Consider the following 15,426-nt stretch of genomic DNA (forward strand, 5'->3'; position numbering starts at 1 on the left):
CATGTTTTTATGCTGATTTTAAATGGATAGGTTTCATTGAGGCTAGTCTTAACTTTCAAAGGTTACGAACCTGAGAAAATTTTTGCTTTTTTCAAAAAAAAGCGGGAAACACTCCCTAAAAGTCAACAAATCTTAATGACAAGCACACCATCAGATTCAGCACACCATCAGAAAAATAGAGAACTCTGTTCTACAAGTTAAAGAACGAAGGGTAACCAGAGGCGAAGAAGGAAAACTAGTTGTCCTCCAATTTTTTTGTTCACTAAAATATGGGAATGGAACTTTTAATTTCTGCTTGAGTGAAGTCTGAAACGATATTCTAGGACCACTGAAATTAGTAGCAGAGTTCACAGCTTTATCGTCAGTCGAATCACAGAGTATTCAAACTTCGGAATAGGCTAGCTTCTAGACAAAAAAAAAAACAAACGGGAGGGTAGTTCTCTGGGGAAGTCTCCTTGATTTTTGCAATATGTAAACAAAATTCCAGCTAAAATTTAAACAGATATTTCGTATAAAAAACAACACGGGATCTAAATCTTCCAAAAATCCCCCCTTTTAATTTTCTTGGACCAAGTTAGAGAAGGGATACACGACTCTAAAAATAAGTGTCCGTCTTTTCCATAAATCCAAGTTAATTTACCCATAACTTTTATGCTTGTAGTAGCAAAAAAACAGGTGTCCCTTTCTAATGACATTTTGACGGTGTAGGTGGTGTTGGAGATCCTACAAACCCACTTTGTTCTTCCAAAGAAGTCACCTTGTGCTTGCTATTGCATTAAAAGTTGGCAGTGGGGGGACTTTTGAGGGATTATTGGTTAGGTTTAGAAGTGTGATCCCATAGATTTCAAGTCAAAGTATGATTCTAGTTCAAAAGAGGCACAATTCGACTTCCTCTCCGCTAAAACATTGGAAGTGGAATAGAGGCCTGGGGCAGGGGGTTTTGAGAAGGTCAGAGTTCTACTTTTGCTCTCAAATCCTACATTAAAATTCAAAATCAAAATATATTAAATATATTAAAATATAAATAAATTCATAGCGTAAAGATAATATGATTATAGAAGAAAAGACAAAACATTGAAAGAAAGATTATGATGAGAAAATAATGAAAAGAAAATTTCGAATAAAAAGATAATTGAAAGGTAAAGAAAGAATAGATAAAAGATTAAAAGAAAATGAAAGGAAAATAATTAATAGGAAATTACCCTCAGAAAATCAGCTTCTCCTCCCAATAGTTCGTGGATGAGGATACGAAGGGCATTATTTCTGGCTTCAAAAGAAGGCGGTTGTACAAAGTGACCAGCACCGTTAAAAATATTAGTCTGAAATGCAAATAAATCATTGGGTGGAACCTAATAACCTTCGTAAAGAACGAACTCTACGACATAGTAACCAAAAATTTCAAAACAAGTTTTGAAAAAAAAACTACCAAGTGAGGAAGAATCACCATTTAAAGCCGATTGAGTAAATGGCAACTGTTATTAATATTTATTGCATAAGTAAATTTATAGAGTTTCGAATTATAGCCCAAAACTCGTCAAAAATAGACCAGTTGAGCCAAATTCAAACCTGCATTAGTTAAAAAACATTCAGAAAATAAAAAAAGAAAAGAATTAACTGACAGCAGGAAGCCAAATTAAAACTTAAAGAACGAGTTAAAGAACTCTTTAAGAGTTCGTAAAGAACGAACCCCACCACATATTAAACGAAAATTTCAAAACAGGTTCTGAAAAAAAACTACCAAGGGAAGAAGAATCACTTGGTAGTTCTTCAAAAATAGACGAGGTGAGCCAAATTCAAACCAGAATCAGCTAAAAAACGTTCAGAAATTAAAAAAAGAGAAGAAATAACTATAGCAAGAAGCGAAATTTAAACTTAAAGATCATAAATTATTCCGGATATGAGAATAGGCTACAGAATAGGCTAACTTCTAGACAAAAAAAAAGCCGTAGGGTAGTTCTCTGGGGAAGTCTCCTTGATATTTGAAATATGTAATCCAAACTCCAGCTAAAATTTAAACATATATTTTGTATAGAAAATACGTGGGCTCTAAATCTTCCAAAAATCCCTCCTTTTAGTTTTCTTGGTCCAAGTTGGAGAAGGGGTGCACGACTCTAAAAATAAATGTCCTTCTTTTCAATAGATCCAAGTCAATTGACCCATAAATTTCATGCTTGTAGTAACAAAGAAAAAACAGGTGTACCTTTCTAATCAAATTTTGATGGTGTTGGTGGTGTTGGAGATCCGAAAGACCCACTTTGTTTTACCAAAGAAGTCAACTTGTGCCTACTATTGCACTAGAAGTTGGCAATGGGGGGATTTTTGAGGGATTGTGGGCTAGGTTTAGAAGTGTGATCCCATAGATTTCAAGTCAAAGTATGGATCCAGTTCAAACTAGGCACAATTCGACTTCCTCTCCGCTAAAACATTGGAAGTGGAATAGAAGCCTGGAGCAGAGAGTTTTGGAAGGTAAGAGTTCCATTTTTCTCTCAAATCATACGTTAAAATTCAAAACCAAAATATATTAGATATATTTAAAATACAACAAAACATATTAAAAGTAAAATCAAAGTATTAGAGAACTCTGTTCCTCAGGTTGAGGAAGGGAGGGTAACTAGGGGTTCTCTAATTACTAATATAGCATGAATTATTATAATTTCGAATAATGTTCTCTAATATAGTTCTTTAACTACTAATATAGCTTGAATTATTATAATTTCGAAAATATATGGGCTTGTAAAACAAGGAAAGTCACTATTTTAGCATGGGGGACCCTTTGTTTCTCACTCCCAAATATTACTTTTGGCAATGCTTCTGCCCCCAGAGACAGGTGTACTCCCAGTTAGAAGCCCCTTGCGATAATGAAATGGAAAATAATGAATAATAAAAGAGTAAGTAGTAAATAATAAAACAATAAAAAGGTAATTCATAGTGAAAAAATAATACGATCATGGAAGAAAAGACAAAAGATTGAAAGAAAGATTATGATGGGAAAATAATGAAAAGAAAATTTAAAATAAAAAGAAAATTGAAAGGTAAAGAAAGAATAGACAAAAGTTTAAAAGAAGATGAAAGGAATAAAGATGAGGAACTCTGTTCCTCAGGTTGAGGAAGGGAGGGTAACTAGCGGTTCTCTAATTACTAATATAGCGTGAATTATTATAATTTCGAATAATTTGGAATAATGTTACATTGCAGAGTATGATTCTATTTCAAACGAGGCACAATGCGACTTCCTATTCGCTAAAACATTAGAAGTGGAATAGAAGCCTGGGGCAGAGGGTTTGGGAAGGTCAGAGTTCTACTTTTTCATTCAAATCATACGTTAAAATTCAAAATTAAAATATATTAAATATATTAAAATATATCAAAATATATTAAAACTAAAATCGAAGTTTTAGAGAACTCTGTTCCACAGGTTGAGGTAAGGAGAGTAACTAGGGGTTCTCTAATTACTAATATAGCGTGAATTATTATAATTGTGTATAACGTTCTCTAATATAGTTCTTTAACTACTAATATAGCTTGAATTGTTATAAATTCGAAAATATATAGGCTTGTAAAACAAGGAAAGTCGCTATTATAGCATGGGGGGCACTTTTTTTCTCCCTCCCAAATATTAATTTTGACAATTCTTCTGCACCCAGAGACAGGGGTACTCCCAGTTAGAAGCCCCTTGTGATAATGAAATGGAAAATAATGAATAACAAAATAGTAAGTAGTGAATAATAAAACAATAAAAAGGTAATTCATAGTGAAAAAATAATATGATTATGGAAGAAAAGACAAACGATTCAAAGAAAGATTATGATGGGAAAATAATGAAAAAGAAAACTTAAAATAAAAAGAAAATTAAAAGGTAAAGTACGAATAGATAAACGTTTAAAAGAAGGTGAATGGAAAATATTTAATAGGAGATTTACCCTCAGAGCATCAGGATCTCCTCTCAATAGCTCTTGGATGACGATACGAAGGGCATTATTCCTGGCTCCAAAAGAAGGCGGTTGTACAAAGTGACCAGCACCGTTAGGCGTATGAGTCTGAAATGCAAATAAATTATTGAATGGAACCTAATAACTTTCGTAAAGAACGAACTCCACCACATAGTAACCGAAAATTTCAAAACAAGTTTAAAAAAAATACCAAGGGAGGAAGAATCACCATTTGAAGCCGATTGAGTAAATGGTAACTCCTATTAATATTTATTGCATAATTAAACTTATAGAGTTTCAAATTATAGCCCAAAACTTGTCAAAAATGGACAAGGTGAGCCAAATTCAAACCTGCATTAGTTAAAAAACGTCCATAAATAAAAAAAAGAGAAGAAATAAGTGATTGCACGACGCAAAATTGAAACTTATAAATTATTAAGATCATAAATTTTTCCAGATATTAGAGGGGCAGCCCTCTCCTCAAGGCCTCTCTATTTACGCTTTAATTTTTTATTCTTTTAAAAATTAGAGTTATGACAATTGTCAAATTTCAGCGTAAAGAGCTAGGCATTGAAGAGGGGACTGTCCCTTTCATATACGGACTAATTTCTGTTCGTTTTAAGTTTTAATGTCACTCCTTACTTCCATTTTAAAAGAAAATCATTTTTTTTTATTTATCTGTAAATTGAGACATAAAAATTGGTATATCTTACAATATAATTCGGTTCATTAAACTCAATTTACCGATATAGCAATATTTTGACCGTTCTGCATGTCTAAGAGCCATCCAATGATGTATAGAAAGGTAAGGCTAGATTAGGTTATTTTATGTACCAGTAATTCAATTGATGACTGAGACTTATAATCCATCAGATTTTGACAAAAATCCTGGATATTTGATCAGATCAATGGTTTTACTTTTGACATTACTTACTTTCTTACGGCAATATACGAAAACCAGCCAAAGCGTGCCCAATAAAATTTGAGGGAATTCCATCCAAAAAGTTAATTACACAGTCTAAAATTAACCCTCATCCATAAGAAGCATAAAGATAACATCACCTCAGAGCAAGCTCTCACAAAAGACTGCAAATTACTAAAGTGAAAAGAAGATGTTTAAATGTGTTTCTTATCTGAAATGCTTACCTTGTGAGCTAAGTTTAAGTGGTTTGAGCCTAACCTCTCCATTATTTGAAAGACGCAGTTTACATTTAGATGCTTCTTTCGAATTGCTGAAGAAGCTGATAATTTATCTTCAAAAATCATATAAATTAATACGGAAATGCCGACTTTAGATTCTCTACAAAAAATAAAACAATGCTGGACCTAGCTCTACATTTGTAATTATCAATCATTAAATTATACAACCGAGTTTTTATTCTAAATCTAAATATCTTTAAGAGCAATAGTTTACAAGATATTTTTGGGAGCTTACCCCACGATCATTGGTTCTATTTGACGTAGCTTTACACTAAAACATAGGTATATGTGCATCTCCTTAACATTGTAAAGGAGTGTGGGGGGGGGAGGCTGGAGATTTCTGTCTAGGCACAACTAATATCAGACTAACCACGAACCAGCTCGACTTTCTAGACATTCTTAAAAATCCACACGAATCCACCAAAACATATGGGCCTGTTCTTACATTAATCGTAGAATTATTACAAGGATAAGGCCTGATATAAATAATAATGAGATAAAAGCTTGTGAATATTGAAATAGATAGAAAATTATTATGTTGATAGAAGCAAAAAATAAAAAATATAGAATTAAATCGAAAATTTTTTCATAGAAAATATTAGAAAAAAAACAAATAAAAGCTAAAAATTTAGTCACCTTTTTAATAAAGGGAAATCATTTGGAAGAACGCAGTAAGGGAATTAGAAATTAGAAAAGGAAAGGGTTGTAACTTCTTTAAAGGTAACTATAATAAAATTTGTATCCAATTCTAATCAAAAACCTAATATATATATATATTTACTGTAAGGATGTTAGTTGATAAATTGAAAACAAAAACATTTCAGACAATTATGCTAAATTAAAAAGTCTCTTATTTTATATTGTTTGTTTGAAAATTGAGCGGCAGAATACGCCTTAAATTCTAACATATAATATTAAGAAATAAAAATATACAAAAAAAAACAGTTTAAGTGAGACAGAATTCACTATTATTTGACACAATACCAAACTAATACAGAATAATCTAAGCTACACAGTATACAGTCTAATTGCTAATGATACAGGGATGCCTATATAATCATATTTACATTTAATTACTTTTATGACAATTACTAATATAGCTTGAATTACTATGATTTCGAAAAGATGAAATTAGTGTAGTCATTACGCAAATAAGCAACATACCTGACAAAATATCGAAAGGAGCATGGCGTTATACAAAACAAAAGAAATAACAGAGAGAGAGAGAGAGAGAGAGAGAGAGAGAGAGAGAGATAGAGAGAGAGAGAGAGAGAGAGAGAGATGAGAGAAGATTAACTAGATGTTTTCCTTTGTTGTTTGTTTCAAAAATTAAGCAGACTAGGAGAATGAATGGTTTTTCTGATGAAAAATCTAAAAATGCTTTATCGAGTTGACTTTTGCGGTTAAAAGGGTGAACATGACCCCCCCCCCCTTTAAGTGAAAGGGTACAATTCCATCTCTACGGTGTGGGCATGGGCACAATAATTTAGCAATTCTATTGGGCACGTTAGTTAGCTGTAAATAGAGTTAGTTTCACTTAAATATAGCAGTTCTTTGTTATTTATTTGATATTCTATTTGAATTACTAGTTTAAAAAACCCCGGTGTTAGTGAAACAAATGTTTAGTCCTTTGTAAGCTAATGTTCTGTTATGGCTGCCCAACAGTTTTTCTGCCTTCCTGAAAAGACTGTTGTTTTGTTTTTTGTTACTTATAAAAGTTTGAAATATGAAACATTTATGCCTAATAGTTGTGCCTCTGAGCTCTATAAGCTAAAAATGTTAATTGTAATAGATAAGGGTTTATATTGTTAAACAGACTAAGCCTGTAATTTGGTTTCCAGATAAGCAAAGTTTGAATTTCATATAATATGAAATTTTGCAGATTCTTTCTGTATTATAGTCATTACACCCAGTGGAGTAAAGTCACAAAAATTTGGAGTGGGGGCATTTTTCAATGTCTGAGGGAGGGGTAATTATCGTTTTTCAATTAAATACAAAATAAAAAAATTTCAATGAAAATATCCCCGAAGAGTTTTCTCCAGAATCTAGGGAGGGACATAAAAAAATAGGAGGGACCCCCTTCAATTGTTATTACAGATTAGATCATTACCAGACAAAAGAGTGCAAGTTGTACTCTTTGTCCAATTTTTTTGAAAATAAGGAAGAATCTTCAAGTATCATTTAGGGAGAGAGGAGTATTTACCTCACAGTAGGTAGGGAAGAGTAGCTAAGATTGATATAAATAATATCTAAGACAAAGAGATTTGCAGGATTTCGGTCCGAGCGGGGGATTATAATTTATTTACATTTTTAACGCTGCAAAATTCGTTTAAGTGTTTTGTCGTTATGTTTTTAAGAGCAATACAAAAATCCACCAGATATTCATACCTGGTAAATCCTTATTTCCTGGATACGCCCTTGATTTCAAAATATATGTCCAAAGTATTATCCACATAATTTAAATTATATTTACCAAAATGAAGACACAATATTCAACTATATAGTGTCATTTTTTTACCTTTAAAAAGAAGAGAAAAAAAATCTAAAAGCAAAGAAACCTAAAGCCTATATCTCCCATTCTTCTAAAAAATTGCAAATCTAACTCAAAGCTTATAGAATTTTCAAATGTGTTTACGTTGCATTCAAATTTTCAGGATTTCCAAAATATCAGAAAGTTCTTTATACCGAACTGTAAGTAAGGGGTGACCCAGCTCAACAGTAAACGATACTAAAAAAAAAAAATTATACCGAAAGCTAAATCAAAACAATCAGTTTTTTTTGCTGATTTTAAATAGATAAGTTTCATTAACTTTAGTCTTAACTTTCAATGGTTACGAGCCTGAAAAAAATTACTTATTTTCAAAAAAAAGAAGCGGGAAATATCCCCGAAAGTCAATAAATTTTAATGAAAAGCACATCATCATACTCAGCGTATCTGAGAACTCTATTCTACAGGTTAAGGAAGGAAGGGTAACTAGGGGTGAGGAAGGAAAACTAGTTGTCCTCCAATTTTTTGTTCACTGAAATATGGGATAGAACTTTTAATTTCTGTTTGAATGAAGCCTGAAACGATATTCTGGGACCACTGAAATTGGTAGCAGAGTTCACAGCTTTATCGTCAGTTGAAGTTTTCAGTTTTCAAACTTTTTCAAACTTTGGAATAGGCTAACTTCTAGACAAAAACAAAGCCGGAGGGTAGTTCTCTGGGGAAGTCTCCATGATATTTGCAATTTTTTAAACCAAATTCCAGCTAAAATTTAAACAGATATACTGTGTAGAAAATACATTGGCTCTAAATCTTTCTAAAATCCCTCCATTTAGTTTTCTTGGTCCAAATTCAAACGAAGCACGATTCAGCTTCCTCTCAGCTTAAACATTGCAAGTGGAATAGAAGCCTGGGGCAGGGGGTTTTGGAAGATCAGAGTTCTACTATTGCTCTCAAATTATACAGTAAAGTTCAAAATCAAAATATATTAATTATATTAAAATATATCAAAATTTATTAAAAGTAAAATCAAAGTATTAGAGAACTCTGTTCCAAAGGTTGAAGAAGGGAGGGTAACAAGGGGTGTTATAATTACTAATATAGCTTGAATTATTATAATTTCGATTAATGTTCTCTAATATAGTTCTCTAATTACTAATATGGCTTGAATTATTATAATTTTGAAAATATATGGGCTTGTAAAACCAGGAAAGTCACTATTTTAGCATGGGGGGCACTTTTTTTCTCACTCCCAAATATTACTTTTGGCAATTTTTCTGCCCCCAGAGACTAGTGTATTCCTAGTTAGAAGCCCCTTGTTTAAAAAATTTAAGAACCGAGATAGTGAAATGGAAAATAATGAATAACAAAATAGTAAATAGTGAATAATAAAACAATGAAAAGATAATTTATAGTGAAAAGATACTATGATTTGGGAAGAAAGGACAAAAGATTGAAAGAAAGATTATGATGGAAAAATAATGAAAAGAAAATTTAGACTAAAAATAAAATTGAAAGGTAAAGAAAAAATACATAAAAAATTAAAAGAAAATAAAAGGAAAATAATCAATAAGAAATTTACCCTCAGAGCATCAGGATCTCCTCTCAATAACTCGTGGATGAGGATACGAAGGGCATTATTCCTTGCTCCAAAAGTAGGCGGTTGTACAAAGTGACCAGCACCGTTAGACATAGTGGTCTGAAATGCAAATAAATCATTGAAGGAAATTATTGACCACTGAAATTAGCAGCAGAGTTCACATTTTTATCGTCAGTCGAATCACAGACTTTTCAAGCTTCGGAATAGGCTAACCTCTAGACAAAAAAAAAGCCGGTGGTTAGTTCTCTGGGGAAGTCTCTTTGATATTTGCAATATTTTAACCAAATTCCAGCTAAAATTTTAACAGATATTTATTGTAGAAAATACGTTAGCTTAGAATCTTCCAAAAATCCCTCCTTTTAGTGCAGAAGGAGTGCACGACTCTGAAAATAAATATCCTTCTTTTCCATAGATCCAACTCAATTGACCCATAAATTTCATGCTTGTAGTAGCAAAAAAACAGGTATACCTTTCTAATAAAGTTTTGACGGAGTTGGTGATGTTGGAGATCGGATAAAGTCACTTTGTTCTTCCAAAGAAGTCACCTTGTGCTTACCATTGCACTAAAAGTTTGCAGTGGGGGGGATTTTTGAGGGATTATGGGTGAGGCTTAGAAGTGTGATCCCATAGATTTCAAGTCAAAGCATGATTCCAGTTCAAACGAGGCACAATTCTACTTCCTCTCCGCTAAATCAATAGAAGTGGAATAGAAGCCTGAATAGAAGCTGGAATAGGTGCAAGATCATAATTGTCACCTTCAGACCATACTGTTAGAGTTACTTGTTGCTTTTGATAAGCTGTATCTGGTTGAATTTTCTTGTGTCTAAATATTAAAGGACTTCCTCTCCGCTAAATCCTTGGAAGTGGAATAGAAGCCTGGGGCAGGGGGTTTTGGAAGGTAAGAGTTCTACTTTTGCTCTCAAATCATACGTTAAAATTCAAAATCAAAATATATTGAATATATTAAAATACATCAAAATATATTAAAAGTAAAATCAAAGTGTTAGAGAACTCTGATCCACATGTTGAGGAAGGGAGGGTATTTAGGAGTTCTCTAATTACTAATATAGCTTGAATTATTATAATTTCGAAAATGTATGGGCTTGTCAAACAAGAAAAGTCACTAATTTAACATGGGTATTTTCAAGTATTTTCAAGCTTCAGCTTCTTATTATAGAGGTCTTTGAAAGGGACCATGAAGGGTAATTTTGGAAGAATCCTGGTTTTGATTCCATTAAATAGAATCAATGGAAACTTAGAATGGTGACCCTATGTTTTTCTCTAGGAAATCAGAAGCTTTTCCCTTTATCAATGAGAATAAATTTATGGATATGTTTACGAATAAAATCAAAGAAGTCTAAAAAACATAATTATTTCTGAATAAAAGCCCATGGAGAAATCCACCGAGAGGAATAACGTTCTGAGTCTTCATTTCCACTCAACGTATAGGAAATGAAGAAAAATTTACTGTTCCCATTTCAGTTAAAAGGGTGGAATCTAACAATTTGGAATCGAACTAATTCTTCTCTTCATTTATGAAAACTTTTAATGTTAGATTTCGTAAATTTCCGAGTAAAATAAAAGCGCCAGAGGCCTTTTAATACCCACATGAATGAAGTGCTGCAATTAAATATTATGAAAGTTAACACATTTCTAACTTTATTTTTCATTTGTTTTAAGTGTAACTTGGGTGTTTTGCATGAACTTTTATAGAACCTGGTATTTTTTTCTATATTTTAAATACAATGGTTTATACCCATACTAGAAGTCTACAAGTTTTGGTCCCCTATTAATATTTAGGTTGTATCCTGGATTTCAGAAAATGTTTTAACATATTTCAAATTCACGACCTTTCTGTGTCCAAAACTCACTGCTGGAGATGGTAATGAAACAAAATATTAAGTTACAGCTGAAGATAGAACCAAAGCGTTGAAACTCAATATACTCGAACACTCGGCTTCTACGTTATCTAAAGAATTGCTAGCACGATAGACATATGATGGATTTTCTTCTTTATTGAAGATGGGTTTTTTTAAACTAGATATTGTTATACTTTTTGCAGCAAATGTCGTCTTTTCACCTAACTTTTTCCCTAGAAAAAATGAACTGTTACACTCGCACATCTTTTATAGACAGAAAGTACCTTCTTCTCCGCTTCTAGAATCGCAAGGTCGCTCTTTATTTGGATGGTGAGACAAATAGACAATAAGTACGAATTTCGAGGGCCTTAGGGGACAGAGCCCTTTATTGCTGCTTTTGGGAGCTCTGTCAGCAAAAACATATTTGAAAATTTTCGAAAAATATTATTTTTCCTATAGTGGGACAGAATTTACTTAAAATAATAAGATTTGATCTCCAGACAATGAAAATTGCACCTGTGCTGCCAACAATGTTCATATTCACTTAGACCGTCCAAAATTAGAATATATTTTGTATAAACAAGAGGAAACATTATTTTTCAAAAGTTAGTCTCCCTCTCCCCTCCCCAAATGAAGGAGGACAGCGTAAATCCTAACTTTTGGAAGGAATAATATATGAAACTAGCTCGTGTTTGATAAGCAAATGCAATACTGTAATCAAGAATGTTTAGAACAGTTTTTGCCAACCGATTTTGGTTAAAAACATTTGCCTGAATATAACAATTGTTAAACATTGCATGATGTCAGTACAAAGCAGTACGTTTTTTGCTTTTTAAATGCACTTGAATGTGACGTCACTTTCACGAAAATGTATTTTTCTCAGAAATAACAGATAAAGTATTGTCAGTCATAAGGTACACGTCCTGCCCATGACCCACCAAAATATTTTCGTGCTTTGACGGTGGGAAAAGCGCCCACGTTAAGTCTCAGGGGGTTTAAAGTTTGAAAATATTTCAAAACGGGAAAAATTAAAAAAAAAAAACGTTTATTCCTTAATTACCACTGAGCGGTTTGGTTTCAGAATAATGTTTTAAAACTTTAGCCGTTATCAAAGACCGTTATCTGTTCAAATCAGGAAGAACCAATAAAAATAGAAATATGAGAGGGCAATTAAAATGAAAGGTTTGTTTTTTCAGCTAGTTAACGAATAGTTTAAAAAATGATAGATTTTCTTTAAGGGTATAATTCAATCTCATATTTAGCAGGAGAAAAATAAAGCAACAAAATTGGAGAAAAGGAATAGCCTTTAGCGTTATATTTTGATTTTAACATGCATTTAAAAAAAACAGACAAAAGCAGAGATAGGCCTCTTCCTCTTTGCCCTCAATTCAAAACATGATTGTGCATCCTTTTTTTGTAGACCCGAAACGGACATTAATATATTAATGCTTTTTTTATTTGATCAAGTTCAGAATTCACGGTTTCTCAATAACTAAAGTCTGGCAAAATCAAGTCAAAAATCTGTTGATAATATCAAAAGCGTCAATAAAGAAATATTTATATTAGTTATAATGAAGATGTAGTTTTTCTTATTCCAAAAGGATCAAATTTCGAGGGGAAGGGCTACAAGCCTCTTTGAAATTGACAGAGTTGTACAATTTTTCATACAGTTTCTATTACTTTTGGTATAATTCAGTTCTTTTTGGTGTTATTTTATCGTTTTGCTCCAAATTTTCCCCCCTACAAAATATATTTAGTTGTACCTTTCTGTTTACACTAGAGAGGGGCCTACATTTATTATGCTGGACGAAAAACGAATATTCCCTGTTAAAAATATTCCTTGGATGGCACTCACTTTTATCGCAGGTCATTTCGTAAATAGCGGGTAAAACACGAAGGACAATTAAACTAGAAGTAGGAAAGCAGAAACAGCACGGTTCCAATTTGTAACAGTCCAGTTGGAATGATGTTGGTATTAAAGATGGCAATAAGCCAGTTTTATCGTTAACGTTAGAGATGTCATCATTCACAAATTGTCAACTCTAAAAAAAAAAAATAAAAAAAAATGTGCCCACATCGCTCTTCACTTAGTCAGCGTTATTGCGTTGCCTATGATAATATGAAAAATAAGCATAATCGCTAACCTGAGTAAAGATAGATCCTCTATCAATGGGTAATAAGCCCATTAGCTTAGCTTACTCTTCAATACAGCCGAGGCAAGAACACCTCCCCCCCTCTACCCTCCAAGAAATCTTTGGTCAATAAGTGTTTTGAGTGTGGGAGTTCTCCTAGCTCGTCTTCGTTGAAGAGCCGCCATAATTATAATTTTTGCCACTTTTTGGGTCAATTTTATGGGAAATCTGAGTTTGGGCATTTTCACACTTTAAGGGCCTCTTAGTACTAAAATATTTTTTCGGGTCAAGATCAACAAGTCTATCATTAATCATAAGTAGGTCAAAACATTTCTTAAATATAACTCTTAGGCTAAGTTTGAGCGATTTTAGGGGGGTTTCCGCCTAAAATCTAAATTAAAAAAAAAATTATGTATACAGAGCGTCACTACAATTACATCAAATAGAATGAGTAATTTAATAGTATGAGCATATATGAACAGATATAAACTTACCGTAGTATTTTTGACAGAAACATGGAAACTTTTGGCGTTATTGATTCTATCATAAACGATCTTTTCACTAAAATCTAAGAAAAGCATTTTTGGCATAACTATATTTATGTCAATATAACATATTTAAGGTAAAAAACATAAAAAACAAAACAAAAATTAAATATACAAAAATTAAAATTTGAATATACAGCTACGGGTTAATATACAAAAAATGCTGATTTTGTCCGTCATTGGTTTGTCTGTCGGTTCCTATAAAAAAATCAATAAGTTTAAATTGAATTAAAACCCAAGAAGAAATTGAACACAAACAAAATAAGAAAGAAGAAAGAGAATGACAAATAATACAAATGACAGGAATTAAGGCTGTGTTTCTACTATTCTGACATGAATTTCAGCCTGTTTTTAAAAATCTACGATCTATACCTACATTTCAGCAATGGTAATTGAAGATTGCTTAAATTGCAGATTCTATAAAAACTAAATTCAGTATAACATTGTTTATTACGAACGATAAATTTCAATAAAAAAACTAAAAAGTTGAAAATGTAATTTTTTTCTAATTATCTAATAAATAATTGCCGACTGATTTAGTGCTCTAGAGTACTAATTTTTTTCTGATATTGGTTTGAATATTCAAAACTGATATCCTTTTTTAATATTTACAAATTTGATATTAAATCTTGCTTTTGTAAACTTAGTATTTTCAGAAATTTGGTATTTCAGCTTTCTCAAATCTAAAAACTAAATGTTGTTTGAAAATTGAACAGCAGAATATGCTTTAAATATAATCTAAATTTCACAATATACGGTCTAATTGCTAATGATCCAAGGATAACATTATATTTACATTTAATTACAAATATAGCAATTGCTAATATAACTTGAAGCATAATAATTTCGAAAAGACAAAATTGGTGTAGTCATTACACAAATACGCTCCATAATTGACAAAATGTCGAAAAGAGCATGGCGTTCTACAGAACAAAAGAAAGAATAAAGAGCAAGAGAGAGAGAGAGAGAAAGAGAGAGAGAGAGTGAGGGAGAGTGAAATGATTAACTAGATGTTTTCCCGCTGTTGAAATAACGCATCGATGTTACAATTACGATGTTACGATGTTACAATTTTAAGAGCTGGTTCAAGTTCTGCAAACTAGTCTGTTTACAGTTGCATTACAATCTAGGAAGTAAGTTCAATCAGCACGCAACAAGTTCCATGATCAAAATTGATTTTACAAGGTGAAAAATCAATGTACAAGTTTCACTAAGCAAAAAAATTAAAATCACGAGGAGAAAACTCAAGATATAACCAGTAGATAACCAGTGGGTTGTTCTATATTCATCTTTATTATCAAAAACATTTAATGCACACATAAATGTTGAATAATGAAACTCCGTAAAGGCAATCCAATACATATGTAAATGCTTCAACAAAGGCAGCGACATGGCAGTTTTTGGCTTGCAGTAAAAAATCAGTGATATCGATGAAATCGTATTTTCTTGGCCCTATAGGTGAAATCTAAGGGTGATCAATAAGACATATTCCACCCAAAAGAGATTTCTAAGTCGCTTTACGGATGTAGAACAAGTTGTAACAACACAAGAATGGGGAGGGATAACAATCCAAATTTCAGTCCCTCAGCAAGAGTAGTCAACCACACACTCAAAGACGTTTTTTTTTTGAAAACATCATAGAATGCAAAGAAACCTGATTCATTTTACCTAACGAC

At 32.3% G+C, this 15,426-nt stretch overlaps 1 protein-coding gene across 1 annotated transcript in view; it reads right to left on the reverse strand.

The window, feature by feature from the left end:
- Positions 1 to 15,426, reverse strand: part of LOC136035780 (myosin heavy chain, non-muscle-like) — a 116,392-nt gene that overhangs the window by 21,756 nt on the left and 79,210 nt on the right. Inside the window, exons 9-10 of the mRNA XM_065717753.1 lie at positions 9,197 to 9,313; positions 3,921 to 4,037 (exon numbers count right to left, since the gene is read on the reverse strand). Of these exons, the coding sequence (XP_065573825.1) occupies positions 3,921 to 4,037; positions 9,197 to 9,313 (234 nt within the window). The remainder of the gene's footprint in view (positions 1 to 3,920; positions 4,038 to 9,196; positions 9,314 to 15,426) is intronic.

This window comes from Artemia franciscana, chromosome 14, assembly GCF_032884065.1.
Source record: "Artemia franciscana chromosome 14, ASM3288406v1, whole genome shotgun sequence".
In the NCBI taxonomy this organism is placed as follows: Eukaryota; Metazoa; Arthropoda; class Branchiopoda; order Anostraca; family Artemiidae; genus Artemia; species Artemia franciscana.